Genomic DNA, 15,638 nt, shown 5'->3' with positions numbered 1-15,638 from the left:
CAGAGCGAAAACAAAACAGATACCGGAGCGATAAGCGACCAAAAGGTAGTGAGGAATGCGAACAGCCGAATCAGCGTACTCCAAACGTTGTGACCTCGTTATGTGGTGTTGCAGTGTAGAGTAGTTTCCAAAGACCCTTTTCGCGTATTCCGATGATCGACCACGATCGGACGTGATTCCCCCAGTCGCATACCTTTTTCGAGGTAGGCAGAGCGAAGGGTGAAAGTGTGTGCGGTAGTGACCCTACCCAGGGACGTGCCCGTTGGGTGATTACGACGTGCGCATCGCTAATCAGTGCAGTCACCAATGCATCCATTCCATTGTGAGCGAATGTCTAAGCGACTCTAAGCGGCCAAATTATTTTCCCTCGTAGTTTGAACGGATCTACATTGTCCTAATGCCGTTGGAGACTTTCGGATGGCAACACACTTAGACCCTGGGTTTAACTACCTTACCATTAGCGAGACCATAAAAACCACAAGACGTACACAGCTCGGTTCAGTTGTGCATGATTAGCATTCAACGTGGAATTGCTACGAGAGATGCCCAGTTTACTACGTTGAAGATGATCTCACCCCAGGTGATGTAGAGTCTACGCTCCATTGAGGAGGGGAGGCATTGGGAACATTGATAAAAAAGCCCCAGAGTTAATCCAACGTTACCATGACATAAGGGAGCTTTTCATGTTTACTCTATTCGCCTCATGGCGTTCAAACACCTGACCACATATTTCATCCCAACTGCTGCCAGCAGCTCGGTTACAAAATATTACCGTCAACTTTCAAAATAATAGCCCTTTTCGACAGCTGAACCGGATGATGTCCGAATGCTGCAGTGCTACAAATGTTTTCCGAAATAACTTCCAATTTGTGACCATGTTTAGATAGCACTGTGCAAAGCCTGAGAGCTCCGTGAGCCTCGACCGGGTCAGCACCAAGTGCAATGCGCTCGGCATACCTGCGAGATTTGTAGCGAGAAGGCTTACGCAATGTACCGTGCACGCAGGGTATGGTGTGACCGGTTTTTGTGAAGTTACGGTACACCTTGGTAAATGCGTCTCCCTCCTGTGTAAAGCGTCGGATATCGATGCTCATCGACGTACTTCCTCTGGCATTCCGCACAGTTGACAATGGTAGCAAACAGATGGGAATGCTTAAGATAGGATACCATAAACTATTTGCCACCTTGAGGGATTATATGTAGCTGCTGATGCGTGAAATGGCGCCTTGCCCTCTCTGTGCCCAATCAATCTACGTATCGAAAGTACTAAAGCTAGTATATTGAAAGTAAATAAAATGAGCACACTTAATTTCGTTACGCTGCATTGTTACGGTGCGCACCCTACCCTGTTTTCGGATATGAGTTGTCCACCGTTTGCATCCCGAAAACGCTTATCTAAATCTGGCCCGGCCAATTGTTTTTCACTTTTCATTTAGGTCCTGTTAGTGCTACGCTTTGACAGTTTGCTTCCGAGCTGTAACTGTCACCGGTTGTTATTGTTTACGCCCGTGCTTCACTGATCTCGGAGTAGTCGCTGTAGTACACCCTCCACAAAAATCCAAGGCGTTACCTAATAAGAGCCATTTCCACCCTGTACCACGGTTAAGAGCGTCGCGAATAATGTCTTGAAATAACTCGCAGCGTGTATCGGTAAACCGGTTGAGTGAGTAGGAAGGTAAAAATACCCCAAAAATTCACTACACTAACACGGCCAAAAGTCCCAAAAAAACCGGACACACGCACGCACACCCGTAAAACCCGCACTCCGTGTCGCACAGATAGACCAACTTTCATAACGGCATCGTCGGTGGTGTCCCGGGCTGCTGGTTTGAACCAAATGCGTCGTCGTCCGTCCGGGTCTCAGTGCTGCGACTGAGGCGGGAGAATGGTTGCAGTTTCTCGACTTCGATTGCCGAACTTTGCGAAGGCACAGACACGCACTTGGGACCTGCGTAAGTTGGTGAAAGTAAATAATTGTTATTTTGTTTTAATAGTCTGCCGCTCGTCAGGTGCTTCCTTGTTGCATTCCATTTTATCGTCGTATTTTGAAGCTTCGCCGATGCCTGATACGGTGATACGATGAATTTTGTTTTCAATTGGTGTACTATTTTATGATGGTGTTGACTCCATAAACACGATGCCCAATGCGGAATAGCAACAGAGAGTCTGCCATCGTAAATGCAGGAACGATCCGCAAATCGGCAATAACTACCATCCATGCTAGTTTAGTGACAGCTGGTTCCAGAGAGTTGATGACCCGTTTGATCCGGTAAGATCGCCAACAGGTCCACATATGATGTAAGCTAGGCTATGTTTTAGGATCTTGCTGTGTTTCGTGGCACTACTCCCCGTCAGCAATCAATCATGCTTTTGTGGTGCGCCGAAAGAGGAAACAGCAGCAACGCAAGTGGGGGCCGTCCATGGTGGCGATGTCATAAACTGCTTATAAACACTACATCAATCGATATTCCTAGTCGTAGCTCTAGTTTCGGTGAATGTCAATCGATGTCAGTTGGGCAACGGTTATGCCTACTGAACCGGATTACTTTTATGCAACGGTCAACGGGATTAGTTTGGCACAATTTGCGCGTGGATTTCGGGCCAAAGGCAAAGAGAAAGGACGGAACCGAAATTCTACATTTATCTCAACAACGACACAAAATTGCACCAAAAAAAATATTAATGGATTGTATAAAATTTTTACATTCTTTTTTGATGTTTACTCATTCTCCACACGAACGATCACGCGGTGCTATAAGTTTGGCACCAAAATAATTGGAAAACATTTCGCGCTTCAGTTTTTTTGTTTGCTTATTTTTTTGGCTTTATCTGCATCGGTCGTCGATTTTGGAAACTAGACCACCGGTGATTTTCTTCGTTGCTTTCCAATTTTTCCTTTCTTTTGCGTTCTTTACGCAACTTCCATCAACAAGCCACTAAGCCATTTACTTTTTTATTTCGCTCAATGCGCGTCTTACGTCCAATGATCAATCGGGGTGATTATTATGGTGGTTTTCGCGCTTTTCTGTCCCAAAAGGCATGTAATAAAGTTTTGTTTTATTTTTTTCCCGCCCCCCCTCTCTCCCCGCCAAACGGTGACGATCAGCGACCAACAGCAATTTATTACGTCTGGAAACGATTTAAGGAGGTTTACTTTTCCTGCACGGCAGTGTATCCTGAACCGCACAAGAGTATTGTGTGGACAAAGTGAATCGATGATTTAACACTCGGACTTGGCTTTTTCTTCTATTTGGAGATGTTTTCTGTCCCAGTTGAGTCGGAGGATGTGTACAGTAGTTATGCAATGTTTTGCAAAACAGTAGCTATTTTTACTATTTCTGAATCTTTTTAGTAGCCCTGAAGGCATCAAAGCAATGTACCCTTGAGCGGCCACCTGGTAACTGATTAAAATAATGATTGCTTTTTGCCAGTGTGCTTCCTTTCTGGTGGAATCAGCTTGTGTCTCCTGTGGGGGGCGAGAAGTTTTTGTTACGATGTGTTACATTAAACCCCGTTGACAGAGCTTTGATGTCGCTGCCGGGCTAGAGCCGTATACAAATGAAAACCTTCTACTATTTGTTGTCAACTGTACTGCACTGTGTGTCTATTTATTTCCAAGCCTCTTTTGAAGCTTGTCACCAACCTCCGGAGGGCTGGCGCCATCTGGTGATTATAAAAGCTCGATGTAACTGTCCTTCGCTCATTAGGCGGCCAGCACGATGCCTGTCATACAGAGTTTCAACAGGATCTCCAGCATGTTATGACTCTCTGGGATGATAGTAGAATAAAATGAAAGGCACAAAACGGGCGGACTGGAACACATTATCTTACCGGACTATCGAGTGACAGTGAACGATTGATTTAATCGATAATTATAGACTATCCTCAGTGTTCGATTCACCTTGCAGTTGAATAGCCCGATGCCTCTCCCGGACAGCGTTGCTACAACGCTGCAACGTTATGCAATTTCACCATTAATTCTTCCATTTTTCCACCCATCAGTACATACGCCCGATGCACCACGTAACGCAACCATACCACCAATCCGCTTCCTATGTAACACACACGCGTTGCATCCGTTGGGATCTTCTCATTCACCCAGTATCGCTGTCATACTGGCCTCTCTGTGTGCCTGTACACGGGGCCATCACTCACCTATCCAACAATTTGCACCGCTGTGTGCCCGCAACAGAGTGGCCAATAAATCCATGATTAATGATCAATGACCAAAAACCCCATACACAGTAGGTAGTTAGCTCTCAGGAGGGGCAATGTATTATTGGGCAATGAAATCGAAATCGTATCGCTTCCACCGCTGCTTACGACGGTTACACTTACGGCAAAGGCGGAAATAGAGTGCGCAATGTGTTTTGCACGCTTGTGATTCGAAACGAACCATTTCTGTTTGATCGTGTTAAAAGAAACACGCATGATTAGTTTTCAGCAACGTTAAGAAAAATTTCTATTAAAAAAGGTTGCTTTTTACTACTATGTTTCGAATGGCGGATGGGCTAGAGAATTAGTCGCTGAATAGATGCAAGTTACGAGATGAAGTTTTCCTATTAAAACCCTTCTTTAGCTGATACCACTTATTTAACGCCTTTAACCTATCTCAACTTCACTAGTCATGGTTTCTTTTTTTTTTGTTTTGCAAAAAAAAACTTTCCCATTTATATAAAATCTTTATCCAACAGCACCTGTAGTGCTGCTTTTCTTTTTATATGTTTGGACAAAGAAACCGCCCAACAACTTTCGCTGCTGTAACGATAAAGTTACGCATTTGGAAGCAAATATTTTTGAAACACATTTGTCAAAATAATTCGCCCAATATCAGGTAGAGGTGGGTTCCGTTTGCTTGTATAACATACAAAAACGCCGGGCTGAGAAGGAGTTGAGAGAACAATTAAAAATTTTACACCTACAAATGTGAAGTCGTTATGAGATGGGTTTGTTAATATTCTTGTAACAGTTGTCTAGTATATTTAGATTCTTTCGCTATTTTAGTCTTTAGCTATGATACTACTTTACTTCATGTAGTTCTATTTTGATTATTTCTGTGGTAATGATCGACGATCAAAAATGCATTAGTTGGTAAAAACATCGCTAATGGCCGCTACCATATGCAAAATTTTAAGCGATTATTAAAGTTGAAGCATTTAGCGCCCTCTGTTGGTAATATTGCGTGTACTAATAATTAACATTCTAGTGTGATGTTATCAAAATCGGTTCTAAAAAGGGATTTCACTAGCTTTTAGCGTACGTTTATGCTGAAAAATTCTATCCCACGCCCCATACTTTTAGTCGTTATGTGAACACTTAGACGTACTAACTCAACGTCAACGTCCACTGACAGCATCGACCCGCTTTCATTAGCGATCGTTAGCTGTTTTTTTTTAACCGGCTAAAGAAGAAAGTAGAATCTTTCTTCACCCGCTGTATGGCGCTTTCGACCCTTTCTCTATCGCTCCACCCCATTAGTAACAAACTATGATCCAATTGTTTTACGACCTCCAGCTTACCGGCCACACATACGCACGGGCACTCTACAAACAATCACGCAACCCTTACCCTCACGCGAGGGTCATGGAGACGTCCTTCCCGCAAGTCACAGTTTATCCACGGTGTGGTGCAAAAGGGCGCAGAAAGTAAGGCTAGTTTTTGGAGTGCGATCGTACGAGGTGCGATTGTTGTTGATGTTTGCTTTTCAGATCTCATCATCTAGGGTTTTCGTGTTGAAGATCTTTGAAGGGTTTTACCGTGAAGCATCACACTTGAAGCAACAGTGCACGGTTGGAGAAGATACAACCAACATCAGACACTAGCGACGAGGGGCGTTTTTTGCGCAGCAAATAATTAAATCCGTCGGCAGATTTCGAACATCTACTAGCGTAGCATAATTATGCCCTTTTTTCCACCACCGTATGCACTTTGGCTGTAAATAAGTGTGCTGTTTTGGAAGGTTTTGTACCCAACATTGTGCCGATAGGCGATTGTTTAATGCATGGGAAAAATTTCTCCATTTCAAAATGCTACGATCCCCAGATAAGGTGGTAGTGACCTTTACCTCGCCCATGTTTATCTGCACCTACGGTACGAAGCAAAAGAGAACTAAAATTAGCAAGTTTCACTTGTTATCAAGGCATATGCTTGTGTTTTTTTTGTTGGGCAATGTGGACTCCCTAATGAATGTAGATGAATAATATTTACCTAAAAGATTCACAGGAACTGGTGCCTAAGGAAGTTTGATTTGCAATAGAACTTTAATTCCAAATAAAGCTATCCGATCAACTTCCCTATTATCATACATTATCGTCGTCCAACTGTTAGCTGATCGGGTTTTTGTTCTCGAGACGAAAGCAAACATATTCTCAAACGCTTGTATAAATAAAGAATACCGCTTCCATCCATTAGCAACGTCAATCGGTAGCGTCAACAGAGCATCGAGCGTGGCAATTCCGTTGTTAAAATCTCGCTAAGGTTAAATATTGTTTGCAAAATACATACCGAAAAGCATTCGACGACAGAGGGTAGGATGGACGTGGATGGGATCGCGCCAGCGTCCGTTTTTGATTGGCATACATTAGAAGAGTATTCGGCATGCCGACCACCAGTTTTGATTGCCATATCGGCCATACAAATTCAGGTGTTACATTACGTTTGTTGAAATTTCAACAACAATTGCCTTGGAAGTTATAGTCCCACACACACAGAAAGACTTGTCCCCTCCGTAGGTTACTAAAACCGAGGTACTTTTAATGCGGAGTTGGGTTTTTGTGGAAAACCAATATTTACCCAACAAGTACGCCGAATCAGCTATGTACAGTTTTGTTCTATTGGAATTTCTTGATGTTTTTTTTTGGGAATTTGTTAGACATTCCTCCCGAAATGTAGGAACCGCTTTTGGATCACCGAGAAGTTATCCTCTACCGAAATGGGCCGGTTTCTGATCGTTTAGATTGTTTGTTCGCGAAATTTGGCACGTTCGTACGTCGATTGTACGCGATTGGTGTGAACGTTGATTGTCAGACTATCAAAACATCCTATCAAAGTGGTTACAATGGCGTTGGTGGCTTGTAAAGTACCACAATATCTGGTAAAAAGAGGTTTGTACAGTTCATTATCACGTTACTTTAATGAGATGTCAGACACATGCGACCATGCGTTCACTTCCGTCCATGGTATGTTCTGGGACATTCATAGCGTTCCATTGTGATGGTTCGTTCGATGGCCCTCGGGAACTCTTGTATTGGGTTTGGTGTTCTAGCTGCAGGCATTAGAAAGTAATGGACCAAAACGCTTGACATCACTTTTCGATCGATTCGATGGTCCACTTGATCTGATTTATTAGCCCTGTTTGTTCCCTACTTCCCTTGTGGACAGAGTGGGAAACAATTTATGGACATTCTCGGACCACACCGTCATATCGGACGTGAACGCCGGTAGTGTCCTTTCTCATTTTCTCTCTCGCAATGGCGCCATTATTGAGGTGCGACTAAATTGAGGTTATGACAGGTGGTCGATTAATGAATTGTCTCACGTCGTCCTGTCACGTCGTCGGTCCGCTGTTATTATTCTCGAATAGGTCATCCAGAACCACCGGGACAGCCACAGCGGTGACACATTGGCTTAATGCAACTACGTGTCAATAGTATGAGGTAGCAAAGGGACAGTACAAAACCCCAAAAAAACCGCCGCCGATAATGTGATGGGCCGACCGTGAAATCGTGCCACCCGGAACGTGCAAATGGTCAACGTGTATTAGGGTAAAGGTGTGTGTTATAAATAAAGTGAAAAATGTCTTCAATCACTTTAGCGAGAAAGCAGAATTGAGCTGCCCCAAAACGGGTCACAAACGGTACCAGACAGTCGACAACGTCGCAAACCTATCTATCCCTATGCTGCTGCACACCTGACCCATGATCGTCCAGGTTGCCGTACCGACCGAACGCGAGTCACCGAGCTATCGTCAGCCGATGATAAATAGCAAGAACGTGTTTGAGCGTACAAACCTGTATGCGTATGCAAATTAGCCGCAATATGTGTAGGGCACAAGACGTGTTTTTCTACACCCTATCTGCCTTCGTTTTTGCAGTTCCTATGCCCTCCCCCCCACGCAACAAAGAGCCCAATATAATGTGATGAACAGTACTTACATGCGGTGCATAAATTTTTTTTTGTTATGGCCAGCTATACAAAATTTAATAACATTATTGTTCCAGTTTTTTTTCGTATTTGGTTAGTTTACGAGTGATGAGTGGGTTAATTGTTGTACTATTTCGGTAAGCAGAATACATGCTTAATGTGAACCTTTGTTTCAAGCATCGTTAATTATTCGTTACAATGTTTTTTTGTTGCAAATGCTTTATGCATACAGAAGTTTTTACTTCCATTATATTTTACCCAAAAACGCGCTTTAAGATAGATACTTATTAATGGTAAAATAAAAGACATTGTTTTCCAAAATTGGTCTCCAAATGTGGTACTTTCCCAGTTTATGGCTTTACACTACTAGCTCTACGAGTTCTCGTCGAAAGGAAAATCTCTTATTGCTTGGTGGGAAAAACCTTTCCTTTTCTCTGCCATTCTTGGCTCATATATCAACTAATTCCTTAGTTCTCCGGTAACTCCGGCAATTATCTACAACCAGTCTACCGCTTCCAGCTGTAGAACTTCCAGATATTCACCGGTGAGCTCGGTTCAGCTAATTAGCAGTACAGTCACTTTTTGTAGACATTCTTCCCGGGGATATTGTTAATAGCCAAGATTTATCCTTGAAGCCTCCTTTTTTTACATTGATCATCTCTATGGGTAATTTGGAGATGTCGGTAATCCCTCTAGATATCCCTAGCGAACCGTATCGTAACGTAATCAAAGCGAATCATTGACTCGTCAACAGAATGTTAGAGGTTTGAAACCGGTTCCCGGTGGTTAATTGTGCACACAATCTCAGGTGAATACATCGACGAATCTTAACCGTGTTGCCATCCGGTTTTTTTTTTTGGTTAATTCAACATGTATTTTTACGATGCCTTCCACTGCGTACGATCACACCGTGAGACGCTTCCTTCCCCAGATGATTGTCGATCGTGTTTGATTATCTTAAGCCCGCAAACCGTAGTTACAACAAGGAAAAAAATCCTACAACAAACACACATACAGAAATACACGCAAGTCGCGCGGGTCATATGAAAGACGCCGGAGAGATGATGCGAACGTCTGAACAAACGTTCCTCCGCAAGCGGTCCATATTGACCTTGACGGGGTGATATCTCTGCTGAGGTATATACGCGCACTAGATGTCGCCACTTTTTGTTCCGTTCGATTCGCGCGAGCTAATTTTTTTTTTGTAGCGCAGGACGTGTTTTTGGCGACGGACCAGGTGGCCTTAATTTATTGCCAGACATAATGCTCCCGCTATCATCGGATGGTGTGAAAGGGCGGCAAGAACTGACGCAGACAATTAGCGCTCAATTCGCATACGTTCGGTAGCGGCAATAGCGGTGACGAACGAGTCCAGATTGTACTGCGGCACTGAGGCACTTCCGCTAATGATGTTTTATTGGAACGTGTTTTAAAAATGTTAATAAATCATAGACAAAATGTTTTTCTTGCGTAAATACTCAAAACAGGCACATTTTGGTATCTTCTAACAATTCCATTCAAGCGGAAAAACAATAACCGCAATCTATCATTGTTTTCCTCAATAACTGGAAAAAAGCTGCCGTCACTGGCAATTAAAATCAACGCTAGTAAACAAATTACCTCTCAGTATTAATTTCCTCATTGGAATAATAGTATCCACAAACACACAAAAAAAATATACATTCCTCTGTCGCTCAAAACCCATCGAAGTGAATGATCGTTTGGACGAGAATTTTCTGTCATATTTCACCATTTACGACTAGAATGTACCATTCAAATGACATGGCCACAAACCATTCTTGCCTGCACTTCCGTTGCACGGTGACCTTATTGGCAAAAACCGCAAAACGCTTCGATGATCGCCGGTGGGTGGAGTTTTTTTTTCATTACGCGCCGCGTCGCACGCGCGTCTGTCCCTTTCGGCAAGCATTATCATCAAATGGGCCGTAAATGCATCATCACAATGTGTTCGTGTTATGCACTTACAAGCCCAACCTGCAGGTAATTCGGGCACTCCCACAAAAATAACACAAATTAGAAATCATTTCACTCGGTTGTATGCATTTACATAAACTTCCGGAACTTTAATGGTTCTGGAGAAGGCGAGTCGGAAAGGAAGGGGGGGGGGGGGGGGGGTGAAAGTGTAACCGAATGCACATATGGAACAGTTGTAAAACTTAATGGCATTTTATCAATCATTACTACTTCCGCCCTTATAAGTCCGTGTAGTTTCTCTGGACCTGCATTTTCTGTTTCTTTTCACCTGTCCAACAAATTCCCAGGTTTTCTTTTCTTTCCCCTCGTGCTGGTGCGTGCGAGTAAAAGGCCATCACCTGTACCACACCACACGTGTCATCAATAAACGCACACCGCACAACCTAGACCCTAGTGGAAGGTTATTGGTACCATGGTGAGGTACGCCATAATAGCCAGCACCACCGATGAACGGCGGATGGAAAAGTACAATAAGCAGCACCATCAGCTGCTGATGGTCTTTGCAGGCAGACAATGATTTCCAATCATTTTGCTATCGAAACAGACGCGACACGCAGCGCAGGTTTGCAGGCAATTGCATAAGACAGCAACGCGGTGACGCCCTCGATCCCCGGGACACGGCGTTGTCACGTTTTGTAAGGTGCGCTTCTGCTGCATGTTGTTATTCGTGGCTTCAAAATATTCCACAAATTTAGAACTTCAAGGTCTAAGGGGCACACCAAATCACACGCAACTCCCTTTCGGTGGAGTTGATGTTTTTTTTTCTACGTTTGGTTTAACTTCTGCCACCGCGCCCAACCTTTCTGTCCACGGGGGTGTGTTACAATGTTTCCACAATGCGTTCAATTGTCCGCCCCAAAGCAGCATGTCGAGTTGACCGATTTCGGAGGAAAACAATTTCAAGGTTCTGTTTTAAGAAGCATGAATGTACATATGATTTAAGACTGGTCGGATTGTGTATTGTATGTGTTGGCTGTGATCTTACCAATTGCTCAATTTGGCCCAATTTTTATTCCCTTCCTGTAGGTGATGGATGTGTGGAGAAACCACTGGCTACCCTGTGGCGTAACTACACCCAAAACAGTAAACCGGACGTGATGATGAAGCTGTGTCTATGCCCATCCGGTCTGAAGGCGACTACCCGCCAGCACGGCCTTACCGAGTACTGGTCGCATCGGATCACCTACTGCAGCTCGCCAAAGAACTATCCGCGGGTGTTCTGCTGGATATACCGGCATGAAGGCCGCAAGCTGAAGCATGAGTTCCGCTGTCACGCGGTCATTTGTTCCAAAGAAACGATCGCCCAGGAGATCAGCACCATCCTGAAGGTAAGCTGTTAGTGTACTTCCTTCCCAATTTGTTCACCGGCAGCTAACTCTTGTTACAATTTTGTTTTTATTTTCAGGAAAACCTAGCCAAAGCCTTGCGTGAATTTAAACGCGACAAACTAAACCGCCAGAATGCCCGCCTCAGTCTGGCAAACAGTGTGTACGACAATCCAAGCATGCCCCGACGGAAGATCATGTTGAGTGTCGGTGGTAACAACTATAGGCCACCGCTCGAACGCTCCAAATCCGCTCCGAAGCTGATGGCCATCGAGGAGATGATTGGCGAGGAGGACGAAGAAGAAAACGAAGCGCAAGAAGGAGAAGGAGCGATGGGTGGCCGCGCCTCTAAAGCTGGAACCAGTAGCGGTGGCAGTACGGTGGTTGAAGCCTGCTGCCGAGAGGATGCTCTCTTCCCTTCGACCACCCTAGGACGTCGGCGATGTCGACGGGGTCATTCGATACGACGATCGCGGTTGCGGAACTCCTTCAAGTCACCGAAGGACGTGGAGGCGCGTGTACCGCTCAAGAATGAGAACATCGTGCACGTGAGTCCGATGAACAAATCGGTCGACTCTATTCTGGACACAATCAGCCAAGAGGATGGTGAAGAGGATGAGCGTGATTTGGCGAGGGAAGACGGGGAACCTCAATCGGAGGCCAGTTTGAAACAGATGGAAACGAACCCCAATTCGAAGATGGGTAAATCTTCAAAGTTATCCCACAACTCCGACTCGTCAGAGGATGACTTCGAAGCATTCCTAGCGCACTATAATTACAACTCGAGCGAACCGCTCTCGACGGAACTGATCTCGTACTTTGACATGAAGCTTAACCCGGCCACCGTTTGCAGCATGCACGACCTCAGCCAGCACCATGGCAGTCTGCCAGTAACGTTGGAAGACACACAACGGCTAGCGCTCAGTTTGGACGATTTGGACAATTATTCGCTGCCGGGTGTTGTGGGCGAATCGGAAACACCTGAGGTAAGAACCCGCGAGCTGAAGGACCGGGATGTGGATCTGGAAACGGATGAGGTATTCTTCAACCAGGACGAGGTGTTGGAAATGCTTCGCACGGCTGCAGAATCAGCCGCATCCGTTTCCCATCGGCGTCTGTCGGACGAACGGCTTCGACATTCGGGTTGCCTACATACCGAAGACGACACGGCACCACCGTCGCTACTGTGTGTAACGAGCAAATTGCAGGCGGCCGGTGGCTCAACCCACCCGGACAGTGACGAAGGGTCCATATCGAGTGGCTGCGAAACGTCCAGCACGGTAACGACCAACACGGACGACTCGGGAGCAAGTGGTAATGGGTCGATGATGGGACGTAGCGCCACAGTGGTTTCCTTAGGCAAGCCAGGATCGGTGCTGGAACGCGTCCGTAGTTTTGAACAGTTGGCCGAAAATCAAGTGATCCACGTGCCGCTCGGTGAACGTACCGGACACCAAGTGCCGCAAGACGTGGGCAGTGTCACATCCTCGCCGGAACTGATTTTCAAGCGGAGCATCACCTTCCCAGCACCAGGCGTAAAGTCGAGCTTTCTTATCCCAATGACGATGGCCGGAAGTGCAACCGGCGCTAGTGAGCCGATCGATTCGCCGCTGGACTCGTTAAACAGTTCGCTTGTCGAAGCACGAAAGGACGACGAATCTCACCACCAGACGACCAAACCGAAGGTGCGCCAGATGCGCCTAAAGTCAACCGTGGCCGCAGTCAACACCGAGCTGATCAATCATCTGCAGGCGATCGATTCGGATTCCGAGTTTAGCGACGAGTCCGGTTACGTCGAGTTCCAGGACAATCAACCGTCGATAAAATCGGTCACAGCTTGATACACGGCGTCGAAAGCAGATGATCGTTGTTAATGCTGCTAGTTCAAGAAATGTAGGATTCTTTAAGGATATTGATCCGTTTACCGTTGTCGTCAGTGCGAGTTCGTGTAGGAACTTGCACCTCGGGAGCAAGATTAGTATTTTCAAACCCATAATTTCTTAGCTAGGCTTACGTGGCTATTGTTACAGTTACTAGTAGTACACTAATTTAATGCTCTAGCACAGATACGATCCTCGTCAGGGGGTGTACGTGTGAAACACAAAGCAACCAAGCGTGTCTGCAATTAAATTTATTGTTTAATTTCCATTTCCGTTAGTCTAAACCTTTGCTACATTGTTGTGCAGTGTGACGAAGAAGAATGGTCCCATACAGGACTCGAAGGGTAGGCAAATAGAGGGGGAAGCAAAACGGGGCAATGGGCGGAAAAGACTCCTCCTTCCTGGCAAACTGTTTGCTACTGCTTCGTTGTTAAAGATTTAGCCTTACCGTACAGTTAGCCGCTAGCTTAAGCAGTTGTATTTCGATCGTAATCGCCAGAAAATGTTTTGGCAATTCAGAGCTGGCACACATTAACTGGCACTGGTACGCCCAAAAAAGGGCAAACCGATGGCACGATCCAATCAGATACCAAATAAATTATTTTATAATCAATGTCCATACAGTTACAGACAGCAAGCTACGCTTAATTATAACATGGAAATGGCAAATGGATATTATGTTGGTGCCCACGCACTAATAGCTAAATGTGCTGATGAATCTTACTCCGGAAGATATTGAAATGTATTCTCTCCAATAGTAACTGACTATACCAGGGATAGAAAATTGCACCGCAAAACGATCTTTTTCGCTTTCCTTGATGCAGGTAGGGTAGACAAACTCCTCCAAACAAGAACCTGTTCACTCCCACCAGACCCACTAGTTGTTGTGTTTTTTTTTTACTGTCGCACATTAAGGAATTTAGTAGACTGTGCAGATTCTGCTACGTACAATGGCACGCCGAAGAAGTAAAAGCTTCCGAATGGCACGGCTAATACATATAACTGCGCATTATGGGAACATGGGATCACAAACCGATAACATACAGTTAACCGTGGGAGCAAAGATAAGGTAGTACGTACTAATACGATAACTTGCATATAAGAAGAGCGAATAATGTTGTTGGACATTGTACAGGATGGATGGCACAGCGAGAGAAACGAGTGTGCTGAATGCATGGAAGCTGGAAAACCAAGACATTAGACATTATATTAAGCCAGTGGAATTGTTGTTTTTTTTTTCTCTCACTCTCTACTCCACGGAGATCATGTTTAAGGATCTGGGCAGGGAACGAGTATATTTATTGATACCCACGTTCGGAAATGTTATTCTTCCTTGTATTTGTCACAAGTTTCTATGAAAAATAAAACATTAAACTGAAAGCCTGCGTTCGATGCCAAATTATGGAAAGAATATGTACATATAGGAGAGTTATTTGCACTATCGCAGCATCCGATTGGGACATTGTCAAGCGTTTGGTTACTTCAACTGTAGAAATTGAGTAAGTATGGAAGCTTCATTCAGGTTTAAGGTAATTTACCGCAAACCTTTTGTTCTATATCTCGATGAGAACAATATCCGATCTTGCTAGAATCAGAGGTCAGTTTGGTTCAATTATTTTCATTCAATGAATTCAATTAACACGTTGTGTGCCACGCTTATTTTGGTGATGTTTCCTAGCAGGCCACGGCGTTTTTGTGTACAAATTGACTGTCTATCATTTTTGATAGACATGGCCCCCCAGGAAATGTAAATTTCAAACTGTTATTTCTCCGCGGAGATACCACATTTTTACAAAAAACCTTCGGCAAATATGTAGATTAAACTTTAATGAACCTAATTATATAGTTGGTTTTCGGAAACCCTAAGTCAATTAATTTATAAAAGTATATTTTTGGGATGCCTTTTTTCGAAAAATCTGACGTTTTGTTCATATTGCTATCTCTTGTGAAGCGCCGTTCCATCGTCTGTTGTTCAAGCATATATTTGTCTCACTCGCACTGCAGACGATCAAACGGCGCGACATAAGAGATAGCAATATGAACAAAACGTTAAGATTTTTCGAAAAAAGGCATCCCAAAAATATACTTTTATAAATTGATGGACTGAAGATTTGCGAAAACCAACTATGTTATTAGTTTCATAAAAGTCTTATCTTAATATTTGCCGAAGGTTGTAAGCAGAAAAGTGCAGCCACCGCGGAAAAATAACAGTTTGAAAATGACGACTACTGTCTATCAAAAATGATAGACATGGAACCCCAGGAAACTTCACTGTCTATCAAAAATGATAGACATG

General features: G+C 44.3%; 1 protein-coding gene across 2 annotated transcripts in view; it reads left to right on the top strand.

The window, feature by feature from the left end:
- The window catches only part of LOC125774676 (uncharacterized), a 58,945-nt gene extending 44,223 nt beyond the window's left edge, over positions 1–14,722 (top strand). For both annotated transcript variants that reach the window (XM_049444832.1, XM_049444831.1), the window contains exons 3-4: positions 11,164–11,465; positions 11,543–14,722. In XM_049444832.1, the coding sequence (XP_049300789.1) occupies positions 11,164–11,465; positions 11,543–13,303 (2,063 nt within the window). In that variant the 3' untranslated portion in view covers positions 13,304–14,722. The remainder of the gene's footprint in view (positions 1–11,163; positions 11,466–11,542) is intronic.
- The last annotated feature ends 916 nt before the right edge of the window (positions 14,723–15,638 follow it).

The sequence above is a fragment of the Anopheles funestus genome, chromosome 2RL, assembly GCF_943734845.2.
Source record: "Anopheles funestus chromosome 2RL, idAnoFuneDA-416_04, whole genome shotgun sequence".
NCBI lineage: Eukaryota > Metazoa > Arthropoda > Insecta > Diptera > Culicidae > Anopheles > Anopheles funestus.
Note: the sequence above shows the minus strand (reverse complement) of the source record. Positions and strands in the feature narration are given on the sequence as shown.